The 16,409-nt window shown below is 38.9% G+C and overlaps 2 protein-coding genes across 3 annotated transcripts; both read right to left on the minus strand.

Annotated features, from left to right (window-relative positions):
* Positions 1 to 764: 764 nt before the first annotated feature.
* Positions 765 to 4,932, minus strand: LOC311496983 (uncharacterized protein). Its single transcript, XM_084557051.1, has 5 exons — positions 4,781 to 4,932; positions 4,422 to 4,691; positions 4,245 to 4,326; positions 3,881 to 3,938; positions 765 to 1,017 (listed from the first exon to the last, which is right to left on the minus strand). Exons 1-5 carry the CDS (start codon positions 4,842 to 4,844, stop codon positions 961 to 963), a joined length of 531 nt encoding a protein of 176 aa, XP_084413177.1. The 5' UTR covers positions 4,845 to 4,932; the 3' UTR covers positions 765 to 960.
* Positions 4,933 to 10,074: 5,142 nt separating this feature from the next.
* On the minus strand, positions 10,075 to 12,710 carry LOC311496518 (uncharacterized protein). 2 transcript variants are annotated; one of them, XM_084556405.1, is made up of 4 exons: positions 12,450 to 12,710; positions 12,201 to 12,300; positions 11,933 to 11,990; positions 10,075 to 10,360 (listed from the first exon to the last, which is right to left on the minus strand). In XM_084556405.1, the coding sequence occupies exons 1-4, from the start codon at positions 12,706 to 12,708 to the stop codon at positions 10,334 to 10,336; spliced, it is 444 nt and encodes a 147-aa protein (XP_084412531.1). In that variant the 5' UTR covers positions 12,709 to 12,710; the 3' UTR covers positions 10,075 to 10,333. The 2 variants fall into 2 exon arrangements, with proteins under 2 accessions (XP_084412531.1, XP_084412530.1); XM_084556404.1 differs by having other exon boundaries at positions 10,075 to 11,610.
* Positions 12,711 to 16,409: the final 3,699 nt, after the last annotated feature.

Raw genomic sequence — 16,409 nt, forward strand, 5'->3', positions numbered from 1 at the left:
AGAAGAAAGAAGGAGGACATGTGTTTGGTGCATCGTCCCCCAGCAGCCTAGGCCTATAGCAGCATAACTAAGGGAGGGTTTAGTCCAGCCCTAACTATAAGCCTGATCAAAAAGGAAAGTCTTAAGCCTGACCTTAAAAATAGAGAGAGTGTCTGCCTCCCGAACCCAAACTGGGAGCTGGTTCCACAGGAGAGGAGCCTGATAGCTGAAAGCTCTACCTCCCATTCTACTTTTTGAAATTCTAGGAACCACAAGTAGGCCTGCACTTTCAGACCGAAGTGATCTGTTGGGATGATATGGTACAATGAGGTCTTTAAGATACGATGGAGCTAGGCCTTTAAGGGCCTTGTATGTAAGGAGGAGGATTTTAAATTCTATTCTAGACTTTAAAGGGAGCCAGTGAAGAGAAGCTAAAACTGGAGTAATATGATCTCTCTTGCTAATTCCTGTCAATGCTCTTGCTGCGGCATTTTGAATCAACTGGAGGCTTTTTAAAGAGCTATTTGGAGCCAGACAGTAATGAATTACAGTAATCCAGTCTGGACGACACAAATGCATGAACTAGTTTTTCAGCATCACTCTGAGACAGGATGTTCCTGATGTTGACGATGTTACGCAGGTGAAAGAAGGCAGTCCTGGTCACTTGCTTTATGTGACATTTAAAGGACATATCCTCATCAAATATAACACCAAGGTCAACAACAGTCAACTGAAACAGTCACTTTCAGAAATGACACTGGAATAAAATTATTTTAATGAAGTTACACTGATACAAACAGATGTTTAATTACTTCAAGTCTTACATCATAGAAACTTACTAAAATACACAAATGTAAAAAGAATGAAGACATTCATCACTATATACAAATCTGAGCCATTAACGCTTTTCATATGAAATATTTTGGAGCCTCCATGTTTTCCTGGCTAGGACAGTTTATTTTACAGGTCATAGAGGTGATGTCAGACAGTCTGGTCTCGTTCTTCTGGGCGTCCCAGCTCCTCTGTAACGTCTGGAGGCTACAACACAAAGTAGAGTTCAAATAGTTGAGATGAGACCAGGAAGATATTGATAATATAGAGCTATATGATATCCCCAGAACTCAAAATCAATGTATGCAGGTGTTATTAGGAGATCTTCTAGTCAGCAGTGTGAATGAGTACATAACTTCATTTTCTGGTCTTGCTTTGTTTAACCACCAGGTGTCGTCTCAGACGCTGAGTAGGAGGGAGATTCAAATAACCTTCTTTCCCCTCATTATTATAGTAACTCCTTTATTGGTTAATAGATGCCTTGTTTTATTTTAGTCAAGACCTTCTGAGATCATGGAAACTGTTAAGGTCATCATGACCTTCCCATACCCACGGTTTACGGGTATCTGCAGTACTCCATTGCTCTTTCACAAACTTTAAGGTTTTATGATCTTCCTCACACGATTCTTGTTATTTAACTTAAATCTGAGCTCCTTACTTTACCAAATTAACTCTTTAGAAAGTGAAGGTGTTCTTAGATTGACTGTCACTGGTTAAAGATTGAAGGCTGTAGGACTGACAATGATCACTTTTTTCTTCTTTCTCAAAAACCTGCTGTTACTCGTCTGTACTTCTCAATGTCTCTCAGCTGCTGACATGGCCTTTTAATAATTGAAATATTTCTTCAGAAGAGCAGAAGTTTCTTGTTTGTGTAGTGAACCTCAGTAAAAGATTGTGAACGCAACCCAGATAGCCTCCTCCATTAGCTCCTCCTTCTGACCAGGTGCAGTAAAAGGCTTCAGGTGGTTCAGTTCAGTCTCTTGCTGGTCCCTGGTTGTGGTAATCTGAGAGTGGCTCATCAGCTGATCCGTTTTCTTCTGAGCTGTTCTTTCTGTACCGTTTTGTTTGATTCCTGGTCTTGAGTTGTATGTTTTGGGGATATTGTTTAATTATCAGTTGGGTTGTGGGCTGCTGTTGTGGCTTTTTGTTGTAACCTTTTTTTCAGGGAGTTTTTGTGCTTTTTTTTTTTTTTTTTTCGGTGTCTTCAGGTGGGAGACGAGGCACCGTGGTGAGGACCTCACTCCCGTTGCATGCATGTATGCACTGGGTCATTTAACATGCATATTTTGTAGTGACTATTTTAGTGTTGTATCTCAAGCCACTGTTAAGAGGCACGTAACCAGTAGTCTGCCTCCCACTGAGGCCCCAGCCCACTGATTTTAGCTATTGGTTAGTTATTAGAGTTTTAGCCTTGTTGGAGCTGGCCTCTTATTTTATTTTTAAATAAAAAATGTTTTGCCATACTTGTTTTCTCAGCAGTTCCAGTTTTCTTGGGTTTATCCCTGATGTAAATTCAATAAATTATTTGCTACTGTCTCAGTCATGACCCTGTGCCTAATTCTTGACAATGCATTAGTTTTTCTGCTTTTTATATCCTGGGGTGCAAGTCCCCCGGTGACGTTGTTGGTCTCCCCTTATTTAATGTTGCAAAAACTCCCCCCGCTCCTCGCCACCTGATTTTACTTTACGGAATATGTCAGTGAAATGCATTTTATAGACAAAAATAAACGGAGTCCTAGTATAAAATGACTCCCTTTATACTATGGCTAAAGGACTAATTTCTTTTATGCAGTGTTGACTGTTTATCCTCTTTAGTCCAGACCTAGTGATCATGAACCAGATGTAACATTCATGAGTTTGTTTGCAGCCTCAGTTTAAGTTTCTCCTGACTTAAGGTCTTATCCACAACCTTTTTTGTACCCATGGGTTACAGGTAACTGCAGTACTTTAATACATTTACACACTTTTACGTTTCACAGATGATCATTTCTGAAAAACTTCAACTTCATTAAACGTCATCCATCTCTGTAGTTTGTGTGAACATAAAGACTGTTGTGAGAAGCCACATGAGTCACTTCCCTTTCCTGTGAAGTGTCAAGATCACTCGGATGCTTCTATTTCAAAATTTTAGCAAAGCGTCTCCTTCACTTAACATCTACCTTTATAGTGGTCTGTTAGGTCTTTTTCTAAAAACAACTCACGAGAGCACAACTGTGACACCAGATCAGTTGGAGGTTCAAGAATAGTGTTTTATTTAAACTTAATGAAAGAGCAGGGGAGAAAAACAAACCAAACTCTAAGAACTAAAAAGGACTGTAGGTGTCAGCCAAAAAGAACAAAAGAGGCCAGTCCACATAGGACTGTAGGACCCCAACCTCCTTCCACTAAGTAAACTACTTAAATAAACAAAATCTAAATGAAATGCAAACACTTCATATGAAATTAAATAAATCACCTACTTAAGGGCAAAGAAACATGAGTTTAAAACACATCCTGGCCTTGTCATGATGTGCCCCAGACAAAGAGGGTGAGAGAGGGAGACCTAGACACCGCTCCTCTCCCCTCCTTGTATAGTCTCCTCCTCCTTCCTGAGCACAAATGAGATTCAAGTTCTCAGCAGACCAAGGGAGGAGACTAGCGTGGTCTATGGTGTGAACCTCCAGACTGAGTGTTAAGAACATGAGTTGATGGTGTCACTACCTTCTGTTCAGTTCAATCTTTTAAGGTCAAGGGTTCAAAGTTAACTTTTGTTTTTTAAATCTTTGGAGAGTGAAGGTGGTTTTAAATTGGTCTTTAGAGGCCGTCACAGGTTAAAGATTGTAGACTGTTGGATTCACAACGATTACTTTTTTCTTTTTTTTTTTATCAAACACTTTCTGAATCTTAAAGAAGAAGAAATCTTTAATCTAACATCCTTTAAAACACACAGCTGAAAGATGAATAATGGGACTCCTCATTAGTGAACTGAACATATCAATTCATTTTAATTCAGTTGTAGGTGACACTGTTAAGGTGGTGTTAAGGAGGTGTAGTGTGTTTTAATTCATGTCTATGTGAGTGTGTTACTCACCTGTACTTCCAAATGTCTCTCAGCTGCTGACCTGCTCCTGTCCTTCAAACAACATGTCCTATGAAGACAACCAGAAGAACAGTTAGAGGAGGAAACATGACTTTTAATAACTGAGACATTCTTCTTTACACAAGAGTTTGTCAGATGTTTGTTGCCTGACTAATTTATTGCAGAATTTGTCAGGGGAATCTTTTTTCCAGACAACACTACAGATGAAAGGCAATCAAGATGGAGTCCAAGTATAAGATTACAGGACCCATTTCTTTTAGTTTTATTTATGCAGTGATGGCTGTGATGAACCCTGCAACACAGAGACAGAAAGAAGAAGAAGAAGACAACTGAAGGATGTGTGGAAGGAAATTACCTTTTGATGATGATGGATGACACGATGATGAAGAACACAGTCAACATACTGAACAGAACCAGACGGACCACTCTCACTTTGTCTATTTTGAAGAAGATTTGTTAGATACAGACAATAAAGATGTTGCTCTGCAGATATTACAGTGATTCACTGAAAGATAAATCTGATCAAACCAACCTTCCTCTGGTTCCTCCACCTGCAGGCTGTACTGCAGAGACCGTGTCTCCATGTTTTTCTTCAGAGCACAGGTGTAGTTCCCAGAATCCTTTGAGGTCAGGCAGCTGAGTTGGAGGGCGGGGCCAGACTCTGAGAGGGCGTGTCCATCTCTGAACCAGGTGACCTCCAGTTGGTTGAAAGTACAGACTGTAGTACACTGCAGTGTGACTGATTGACCTCTAGTGAATGTGTTGTTGTTACTGGAGCTCTTTATTCTCATTTTAGTCCCATCTAAAATAAAAGTGTTCATTAGTTTAATTTAACATTCATTAATATTAATGATTAATATTTGTGTCAGAATCATGACATGATGTTCTTACCAACAACTGAGACTCTCACTCCTGTTCTGTTAGTAAAATGTCCTACACCATAATTAGCTTCCATTCTGAATCTGAAGGTTGCCTTGTCTTCCTTCTGAATGTCTCTGATCTGTAAAGTGCAGTTTCTCTTCTTGTCTCCCAGGTATTGATAGCGAGGGTCGTTGTTTGTTGAATTACTGTCGTACACAGACGGGGTGACGCCCTGACAGATCTCATGGTTCTGACACCAGATGCCTCTGACGATCTTCAGTTGAATTTCTCCTGCATATGTATAAAAATACTCTACTGGTGTGAAGGTGCAGGGGAGGGTGACAGTCGATCCTTCTACAGCACAAGTTCTTATAAAATGATAAATCACAGATGGTTGAGGTTTAAAGGTCTGACCCACAGCACCTGAAAGAACACAACACAGTGATGACTGCTGAGTCTTAGAACACAGTAACTGAATGATTCCAGTTATTTCAGTGAAACCAGTGATAGAAAATGTAGACTGATGTGTCAGTTCTGCAGATTCTCAACAATCATGTATGAGATGTTTGAAAAGTTCTGGATTTAACCTTTTAGATTCAAGTATCAAACGTTGTTGTTTCCTAAAACAACAGTAACAGATACAGATCACGTCTTACCTGCCAGGAGTACCAGAAAACACAAAAGAGTGTTTTTGTCCCAAACTGCCATCCTTACGCTTTAATGAGTTGATTTGATTCTTTCTTGTTTAAATGTGAGATCAGTCTACAGCTGTGCTGATAAAGACTCTGACTGAGGGAAACTGAGATGATGTATTTAACTCCTCTGAGGTCAACGTTAAACTTCTTCTTTTTGTCTCAGAATAATTATTCTGCTGTTCAGACTTGTCAAACGTTCCTGTTAGTCTGAACATTTCAGCAACAACACCAAATGTTATTTCTTGTGTCAAAGGGAGAAATGATCTCTTAGTGTTTTCTATAATACCAAGTTAATGCTGTAAATCCTTTCAGCTACAGATTCAGCCCTGGTCAGTATTACAGCAGATACGGTGGTTAGATAAAGACTAAATGTTAAAAACATGTCAAAGATGAATCATGTCCAAACTTTTAATCATTTAAAAAAAATTACAACTAAATGTGAAAACGAACCAGTGAGGAAAAAGATGAAAAACTTAAACTATAGAATAAACTAATTACATGTGAGTACACACCATTAAACCATGTAATTAGCTAGGAAGCTGTTTTCAGAATTAAGTTTTAATCTCAGTAGTTCTTATAGGATTTTTTTTCTGACATCATCTTCTTGAATGATCAAGAGCCCCAAGGATCTTACAAAGAACATAAGAACAGTTTGAAAATGTCACACTTTGAATCAACTCCAGACCTTTTACCTGATGATGTTAAGAGGTGACTTGTCGCCCTCTAGTTGTTTGCTTTTGTGTTTGTTTGGCTGTTTCCTTTGTTTGCTCTGGGTGCAGCCCACGCTCCAGCCTTTTTAACCAACCAGCTCCTCCTGATCTTTTTGTGTCTATTTCGATCTCTGCTCGAGTTTTGTTTTCATTTAAGTTCTGTCCTTAACCCTGAACTCTTGAGTCTCACGCCTGGGTTCTTTCCCTCCAGTTGTCCACACCACAACAGCTGATCTGATGAAGAAATAATGAAGGAACATCCCACATCTGTCCATGACACAGCTTTTTAATAAATCATAGCACTTTTGGTCATATAAAAAGAAGACGCTACACACACTGCCTGGCCAAAAAAGTCAAATCACCACTAAAAATAAAAGGTCCTCCCTCTAATATCTGGTTGGACCTCCTTTATCTCTGATTCCAGCTCATTCTCTGTATCATTGTTTCTATAATCTTCTCCAATGTCTCCAGATTTATTTCCATCCAGTGTTTCATTCATTTTCCACCAAGATCTTGTATTGATGATGGAGAGTCTGACCACTGCACAAAGCCTTCTCCAGCACATCCCAAAGATTCTCAGTGGGGTTCAGGTCTGGACTCTGTGGTGGCCAATCCATGTGTGAACATGATGTCTCATGCTCCCTGAACCACTCTTTCACAATCTGAGCCCCATGAATCCTGACATTGTCATCTTGGAATATGATCCATTGATGGAATAACCTGCACTGTAAGCAATTGCTGTAAATTTACAGCCAATTTTCAACATTAAAATACTGTTTTCGTGTTAAACAGCTTAGTACTGTAGTTAGCAATGCATTGTGGGCTGCTTACCTTGGAGCAACAGGACAGAGGCCCCAAACAGTATGGTGATGTTTTAAATTACAGGACACTACAGTATTTTTCGATTAAGCATGATTTGCACATGCGCATTGTTGAGTTTGAGATCCCGCTCTCTGACCTGTTTACGTCCAAATAAAGGAGTTAAAAAAAAAACGTCCGTCACTGAACAATCAGTGGGCGGCGGTCGGTTCACTCCATCAGACCCTCGATCCAGGCTGCGACACAGAAGAACACAACGAGCAACAATGATACTGGTAAGGTAAAAACATTAAACTTTGTCTACCGTTAACGTTGTTTCCAAGTATACCTGACTGGCCTTGACTCTGGCCGTAATCTCAGCACTCCCGCTTGATAGTTTATAAATGCTAATGTTAAGATAGCGCTAACGTTATCATTCTTCATTCAAACTATAAAGTTAACTTACACTAGCCGTCCTCTGGTCGTGGGTGGGTTATGTTATCACAGTTCTCTAGCTAACTAAGAAATTCAAGCAATAATTTGTAAACGTAATGTTATTTTGTGGCGGCATTGATGGTAGCTACCACGTTTAAGTTAGTTAACGTTACAGCAAATGTTATGTTCGTACCTTAAAATGCGTTTGCTCTGATTAGTGTTTTTAATTGTTAACAGTGGCGCGAAGAGCCGACATTACTGTCTTAAAGTGCTCTGTGTTAAAGCTATTGAACATAGTACCAACCATGACATGCTAGCTTGTCAGGAAGGGGGTTAACCCTCCAAAGTTTGTTGTTGTTGTTGCGTTTTTGACACTTGACATGTGGTAACGTTAGTTAATCCCCAGGTTCAAGCTGCAAACTTGACTGATGGTTATTTCTGCTGTCAATAGCATAAGGACATCTGTGATCTTTTATTCACCCTCCTAATTATCTTGTGTTCAGTATTTATCAGCCATAATATTACAAGGCCCAGCTAGTTCTTGCTGGTAATGTTAATATGCTACACTGTTAACAGAATTTACATGTGGTAGAAAAGTACCTTCCCTAAAATCATAAAAATAAAGTATATCTGTTTATGTTAAAAGTTGGGTAATTTGTGCATCATGTTAGTAGCTAACACACTTGATGGCTAACTTAAAAACTAAATAATGTATTCTCTTTCAACTTAAGGGAAGCAGCCACCAATCAGTCGTGTTTCTGCTGTGCAACCATGTGCATTTGGAAGCTCCTGCCAGTGATCATTGCTTGTGGTAAGTTCTATTTACAATGTCATAAGGATATTATGATCTAACATGAAATCTGGAGACTTCTGAAACAATAACATGTCTTTTTTTTCTTCTTCTTTCTTTTTAATGCAGGAAAATGAGGTTGAAGAGCTGGAGCAAACAATGGCGATCTTTATCACTGAGAAAGAGGATCCTCTCCATCCACACAAAGACATTAAGACTGTCATCGAAGGAACAGAGGTCCTGAATGAGTTGCCCTCAGTTGCAACAGCTTTTGTGTTTAGTTGATAATAAGGCTTACATCTGAATAAGAACATGTATGTCCTGGCATGATGTCTTAGGAGTTGAGCTACTATTGCAGCTCCATGATTTGTCTTCTGATGACATCAATAGTCTCGTTTCTGGTGTTCAGCTGAAGAAGACTGTTTATCTAAATAGTTACATGTTCAGTGTTGTCAATTTATGGAACAATAAATATGAATGTGTTCTTAAGGAAAGTGTTCTGAGTAGTCACTGATCAAAATGTATTGAAAGCAATTTTTTAAAATTTGATTTACTATACATTTCAAATAATGACAACCATTACTTTTTTATTTGAAACAACCTAAAATAGTTATGCTCCAACCTAAAATAATTAGTTTGCTCCAACCTAAAAACAATTAGATTGCTCCAACCTTTAATTAGTGGTTGCATGGAGTTAAACTTTTCAGGTTAAACGAAATAAAATTATTTGCTTTGAGTTAATGTCAGATATTTCGTGTGATCGATTACCTAAATTTTTTTAAGTTGATCCAAGTTTTTTATTTTTTCAGTGGAGAGACACTTGAATCCAGGCTTAGGGTCAGGTTGAAATTGTTTGTTTACTGTAGACAGGCACTGTCTACAAAGTAACAACCTAAACAAAATATTTTAATTTCCAAATAATCACAGAAATATGCAGCATTTATTTTTTACTGTAATAGACTGTATAATAACAGTATGAATACAGAAATATACTGTATGTCTGGTTTACAGACTACTACTGTAAAATTACAGTATATTGCTGGCGTCTTTGCTGCCAGCTCTTTACTGTAAATTATAGAAATACAGGAATATACTGTTTTTATGGTTTACAGACTAATACCGTAAAGTATTTTACTTTTAAATACCGTTAAAATAACGGTATACTGCTGGCGTCTGTGCTGCCAGCTCTTTACTGTTATTTTACAGGAAAATTGTTTACAGTGTGGTCATTCAGTATATTCAGGTAGTCAGCTGACCTCATTCTTTGGACACATAATGTTGCTGAACCTAGACCTGAGCAACTGCAGCAACCCCAGATCATAGCACTGCCCCCACAGGCTTGTACAGTAGACACTAGGCATGATGGGTGCATCACTTCATCTGCCTCTCTTCTTACCCTGATGCTTCTCCACTATCCTTCCAGTTTTTAATAATGCCTTGGACAGTTCTTAACCCAGTTTTAGTAGTTTCTACAATCTCCTTAGATGTTTTCTCTGCTTGATGCATGCCAATGATTTGACCCTTCTCAAACAGACGACCACAGGATGTGTCTTTAGACATGGTTGTTGAAGAAATGAGAAGCTACTCATTGCATCAGTTGGGCTTAAATAACTTGTTGTCAGCTGAAAGATAATCACCCATGCAGTAATTATCCAATAGGAGGTGAATACCTGTTTGATTAGTTAAATCCAGGTGGAGACTTTTATTTTAGGCCTGGCTGTGTATTAAAGAATTGTTTTTCGTGAGCCCATAGTCCATCTGCCCAAATTTTGATCTTTACGAACAGAAAAATTAATCAACAAATTTTAACACTAAATATTTTATTAATGGATAATTAATTCAATTAGAAGACATGGACTAAAACACTCATAGATGTCCTGTGAAGCCAGTGGGAAAGACACAGTCATGAAATCATTCTGATACTTGAACAAAGTTTAAAACACTTCAAATAACCTAAAAATGTTTAAACAACAGATAGAATTTTCAAAGTAAAAGACAAGAATCTGTTCTATTTTCTGTTCTCTACTGAAACATAATAAACCATGACACAAAGCGAACTACGTAACATTCAGCCAATCACGTCAGCTACAGAGTGGTGAGTATTTAACAGGTGATAGAGGTGATGTCAGACAGTCTGGCCTCGTTCTTCTGGGCATCACAGCTGCTCTGTAACGTCTGGAGGCTACAACACAAAGTAGAGTTCAAACAACAGAGATCAGATCAGAAAAAGATGGCAGCAGACAGACAGTTGATCAGTGTTCATTATAAAGAGCTGCACAATCTCAAACCTCAACATCATGACCTGTTGTACATGAAGGTCTTATGTAGAGTTCCCTTTGTTTGGTGAGTTTTCTCACATTTTATTTACTAGACATGTTGTTTATCTTCTTTAGTCCAGACCTTCTGAGCTCATGAAAGTCGTAACTGTTAAGGTTTTATTATATTATGGATGAACCGGTTACATTTATAAACAAACCTGACATAAATACAGTAGTGAGCATCAACCCAAGTTAACATGAAGGAGTTGGTTTGCAGCCTCAGTTTAAGTTTCTCCTGACCTAAAGTCTTATCTACTGATGGTTTACAGGTAACTGCAGTACTCTATCACTCCTTTACTAACATTTAGGTTCTCTTTTCCTTCCTCTCACAATCCCTGTTACATGTAGCTTAACTCTGAGATACTTATTTTCTTCACAAAGAAAAATGTACCCCCCTCCTTGTCACTATATTTAGGGATTCTTTTCTAAGTGAAGGCTTATTATCATTATTTCACGACTGAAGGTTTTGAGCAGTGTAATAATAAATAAAACTGTTAACACTGTTGAGTTCTCTAGTAATTTAACGAACCATGACCCTTGTTATACCTGGGAGACAAGAAGAGAAACTGCACTTTACAGATCAGAGATATTTAGAAGAAAGACAATGCAGCCTTCCACGTCAGTGAAGGGAAGTGACAGTTTCAACACATGTGGCTTCTCACATCATATCAACATATTGTGGACATTGCATAAACTGGTGCCACAATTTTGTGCTGAGATTTGTAACCAGAGTGTTACAACACAACAACTCCCACACCCATTCACTGCTGCACACACTCTGGTTCAAATGACAACAGCTAATCAAAGATGGGCATTTTTGCAAAACTTCTGATTCACTAAACATCATCCATCTTAATAAAGTCTATGGAGTGAACATAACAACTGATGTGAGAAGCCACATGTGAGAGAGACTGATCTGAGAGTCAAGGATCAAATGTTCATTATGATAAAGTTCTAGTACACTTCTCCTTCTGTACACAAGATCCAGCTTCCTGTTCAGTATTCTTTAGAGTTCATGGTAGGTGCTCTTTTGAACTTGACAGTTAAGCTAGCTCTTACCAGTCTTTATGCTAAGCTACATCTATCACATATCGAGCTCCTGGAAAACACGAGGCTGAAATCCAAAGAGAACATCTCACCATTAAAAACCAAGGACATTAGAAAATTCTCCACTTCAACAATTCCTTTTAGTCAGAGCTTCAAAATAAACTCTAGTGTTTAATGCGTGATTGACAACGGTCACTTTTTTCTTCTTTCTCAAAAAACAGCCTCTTGAAGACATCATCCAATTCATCTGGTGATGCACATCGAGCAAAAACTGAACATATTAATTCATTCTGCATTCAGTTTGCAGGTGAATGTAAGTGGGACTGTTAAGGTGGTGTTAAGGTGGTGTAGTGTGTTTTAATTCATGTCTATGTGAGTGTGTTACTCACCCGTACTTCCAAATGTCTCTCAGCTGCTGACCTGCTCCTGTCCTTCAAACAACATGTCCTATGAAGACAACCAGAAGAACATTTAGAGGAGGAAACATGACTTTTAATAACTGAGACATTTCTTTATAAGAACAGAAGTTTGTTTTAAGAGTTATTGTTTGATTCTACTTTACAGCAGAATACGTCAGTGAAATACAGTTTATAGAAAAATATATAGTTTAATTAATGCAGTGCTGACTGTGATGAACAATGGACAGTGAGAATTTACCTTCTGATGATGATGGAAGCTACGATGATAATGAGAACTGTATGTCCACTGAACAGAACCAGACGGACGACTGTAAGGTTGATTCCTGTGGAGAAGATTTCTGAGACAGGATGTAGACAATAAGATGTTGCCCTGCAGATAATGTAGTGATTCACTTAAAGTAAAGAGAGATGGTTTTGATCACAGAGAAACGTCATACAGCTGTTTGATACGGATGAAAATCAAACTTAAAAATCTGATCAAACCAACCTTCCTCTGGTTCCTCCACCTGCAGGCTGTACTGCAGAGACCGTGTCTCCGTGTTGTTCTTCAGAGCACAGGCGTAGTTCCCAGAATCCTTTGCAGTCAGGTAGCTGAGTTGGAGGGCGGGGCCAGACTCTGAGAGGGCGTGTCCATCTCTGAACCAGGTGACCTCCAGTTGGTTGAAAGTACAGACTGTAGTACACTGCAGTGTGACTGATTGACCTCTAGTGAATGTGTTGTTGTTACTGGAGCTCTTTATTCTCATTTTAGTCCCATCTGAAATAAAAGTGTTCATTAGTTTAATTTAACATTCATTAATATTAATGATTAATATTTGTGTCAGAATCATGATATGATGTTCTTACCCTCAACTGAGACTCTCACTCCTGTTCTGTTAATAAAATGTCCAAAATTATGATTAGCTTCCATTCTGAATCTGAAGGTTGCGTCGTCTTCCTTCTGAATGTCTCTGATCTGTAAAGTGCAGTTTCTCTTCTTGTCTCCCAGGTATTGATAGCGAGGGTCATTGTTTGTTGAAACACTGTCGTACACAGACGGGACGTCGGGCTGACAGATCTCATGGTTCTGACACCAGATGACTCTGCCGATCTTCAGTTGAACTTCTCTTTCAAATATAAAAACAGACGTTGCTGGTGTGAAGGTGCAGGGGAGGGTGACAATCGATCCTTCTACAGCACAAGTTCTTATAAAAGGATAAATCACAGATGGTTCAGGTCTCACAGGTGGTTTAGGACTCACAGCACCTGAAAGAACACAACACCATCATATAGTGAGAGTACTCCATCTGTCTTTTAAATGCATCCATTCCAGATCTGACACAGAACAGGACAAACTGGGACGTAATAATAAAAATTAAATAGTACAAAGATTTCTTGATTTCATTCAGCAGTGACACAGATTGAGTCCATGAGTTACCTGCCAACAGGAGCAGAAAGCACCAATGAGTCTGTTTGTCTTGGACCCTCATCGTCCTGTTTCAACCAGTTTGCTTCTTTCTGTAGCTGTGATCAAACTGTAGCAGAGACTGTGAAAGTCTTTCAGGTGTTTCATGTCTGTTGTTGCCACTTCATTATTTCTCATGTTTCCTGTGAAATATTTCCTGTCAAGTATTTCTAACTCGCTGTTGGTAAATATCACGTTATGTCCGGCAGAAAGCAGTTGCAAAAGCTGCCATATTTCGTGATTGACAAATGTCCCTAGCAACCTGTGACGGCAGCCACCTGTCAATGAAAGCAGCCACGCCCTTTAATTCTGTTTCTTAAATCTAATTTAAACAGGTGAGTTCTAGAACAAGCTCGAGAGATTAAACAGTTTTTGTACCAGGCTGTAAACAAAGTCTTTAACATGGAGGTTTAGCGCCTAGGTTAGAGGTTTAGAGGTTTGGCGCCTCTAGTGGACGTTAGAGGAACTGCACCTCCACGTCATCTTTCAGCCCATGAAGCTGCTGCTTGGTCTCCAGCACTAGTATATACAGTCAATGCTCCAGCAGCGTTAATGCTGGCAGCCATGTTTGATTCAGTCTGAAAAACGTTTATTAGTCTGAGTCACATTTAGTCATTTTTATCTTTCATAGTTTTAGTCTAGCTTTAAAACTCATTGCATTTTTGTCGATTTTTAATTATTACATTTAGTCAAACTGCAACTAACAACATTTATTTTATACGTCGTCTTCAGACAAAACATTAATCAGAGTCTTTCTCACTTCAGAGCAGTTTAATGAAACAAACTTCAAATTAAATATAAATAAACACAGACGTTCAGAAGCTGGACACATATTAATGAGATAACTCATCTGTTAGTTCATCCTAGAGGACAGGACTCAGGACTACTGTTACTGTGGTAAATCAGGTACAAACATGATGAGGTGAAACCATTAAGGGTGAACACATTGTGAAACAAAAGAACATTTACATCTTAAACAATAAATTAGTTTCAGGACTAGTATCAGGACTCATACACAAGAAGGATTCATTCCAGGAGCTACAGCTATGGACAGTTTTAGCTCAATGCTAAATGCTAATCTATTCTCCACTCTACTGTCCACTGTTTAAATATGTGTCAGTAAAAAGTCAGAAGGCAAGAACTTCATGTAGTGGAAAACAGAAACTAGTAAAGTACTTAGACGAGACTTCTTTAACTTAGTAACCGTGATGGAGGCTGCATCAGTGTCAGTATTCTATTCATATTAGTTTTAGCTCGTCATCGTCTTGTTGTTGACGAATATTTTTCATCATGGTCTTCGTTAACTAAATTAACACTGGTCTCCAGCGTAGAAAACTCTGTGCTGTTATATTTGTACATAGGGAAGCAATCATTATCTGACAGGTTGTCCAACAGACCACAAGTTAAACTCTATAAAGAGGTGTGACGGATCTCTGCAGTTAATCTGCAGTTTGGGCCTGAAATATATGAACTCATGATTATTTATGATCTGGAAATTTACAGCCATGTTTCACCTAAGTTTTATTTATTGTTTTAGCTTTAAGATGTTTGAATAAAGTTGTGTTTCTTTTCTGTCAGTTCACATCTAACACCTGATCCTTGTGGCCAGCAGGTGGCAGCACAGCCCAGATCACCAGCTCACGTTCACACAGGAAGTTCAGAGGTTCTTGTCTGCTCTCAGATTCAGATCAGCAACCCTCAACGTTAATCGAAGTCAGATTATTCTTTAGTATCTACAGACATTGTTTTGCAGCAGCCTTCACTTTTTCCTTCCTCATTACTCTGAGATGAATCTAAATATCAACGGTCAGTGGTACTACATAATCCTCAACAGGTTTGTCTTCTAAAAATGAGCCTTTCTGAGTCTTATCAGAGTTCAGATCTTTTCCATTGATGTCAGGTAAACACACATTTATTGATAATGATGTTTAACTTGTCCCGTCTGAGCTGGAGTCACTTTGTTCCGTCACACCTTCAACCAACAGAACGACGTAGGTTTGGATCAGAAGCTGCTGACTCACAGCCAACGTCTCAGGGCGGAGGCTGAACTCTGGACGTCCCTGCTTTCTGTGTTTTCATACTTTAATACAATGCCAGAATTTTTCTTTTTATTGTGGACAGCAGGAATCATTGTTACACAGGACATTGTTCTATCATACTGTGTGGTCTGATATCAGTTACTTGGAGGCGCCTGATGGGGATGAAATACATTTGACCTACATTATGTGGCAGTAAAGTGTTCCAGGCGAAATATTCACACAAGTCAAAGCAACACCAGAGTCAGATGTAGTGTCTCTGCTTTGGAAAATATTGTTATCATCATAATTAGAATAATACCTGCTCTCACCTGGTCTCACCTGTCCATCTCTACGTCCCTGTGTCTCCACCTGGTCTTAATATAAATGTGTCTCCACATGCGTCCCCAGCCAGCACTTGAGATCTGATCTCAGTTTGTGTGTCTGTAAATAAGCAGCGCCATCATGTGGTCAGTAGAATATTGTACCAGCTGCTGTCTCTAATGGATCTCTACCTACCGCTGGATCAGAACCATCAACAGCTGCTTGTTGACTTGGAGACATGATCCAGATGTTGGAACAAGACGGAAAGACTCTCACATGTTAAGATCTGACTTATTCTAGAGACAAAGACTCAGATTAGACCTGAACCCTGGAAGCTTCATCCTCAGAGGAACCAGGTCTCTGATGAGCTGTTTGAATAAGAGAAAGAAGTAACTCAGGTCTTTAATGCGACCCAGGACTCATTGTGTGTTCACACTACCAAAGGAAGGAGATCACATGTGTCCCAGTCCACCTCCACATGTGGACTGACACCAGATGAATCACTGGGTGTACAGATTAGTTAGTGGACTGGTCTCAAAAAATGAAAATAAATACAATAATATGTAGTTTGACACAGAACTAACCATCTTGAATGACTGCCCTTTTACTTTTTTAGAAAAAAACAAACAAGATTTTACAATTTAAGACTTGGACAACAGCTTCT

Source organism: Chelon labrosus (genome assembly GCF_963514085.1).
Source record: "Chelon labrosus genome assembly, chromosome: 12".
In the NCBI taxonomy this organism is placed as follows: domain Eukaryota; kingdom Metazoa; phylum Chordata; class Actinopteri; order Mugiliformes; family Mugilidae; genus Chelon; species Chelon labrosus.

Bases quoted from the DNA above. Each gene is read 5' to 3' on its own strand.
- LOC311496983 (XM_084557051.1), bottom strand. From the start codon at position 4,844: ATGGAAGCTAATTATGGTGTAGGACATTTTACTAACAGAACAGGAGTG. The intron at 4,692-4,780 runs GTAAGAACATCA...CTTTTATTTTAG, and splicing joins AGTGAGAGTCTCAGTTGTTG to ATGGGACTAAAATGAGAATA. The intron at 4,327-4,421 runs GTTGGTTTGATC...TCTTCAAAATAG, and splicing joins GGTGGAGGAACCAGAGGAAG to ACAAAGTGAGAGTGGTCCGT.
- LOC311496518 (XM_084556404.1), bottom strand. From the start codon at position 12,708: ATGAGAATAAAGAGCTCCAGTAACAACAACACATTCACTAGAGGTCAA. The intron at 11,991-12,200 runs GTAAATTCTCAC...TTGTCTTCATAG, and splicing joins GCTTCCATCATCATCAGAAG to GACATGTTGTTTGAAGGACA. The intron at 11,611-11,932 runs GTGAGTAACACA...TTTGGATTTCAG, and splicing joins AGAGACATTTGGAAGTACGG to CCTCGTGTTTTCCAGGAGCT.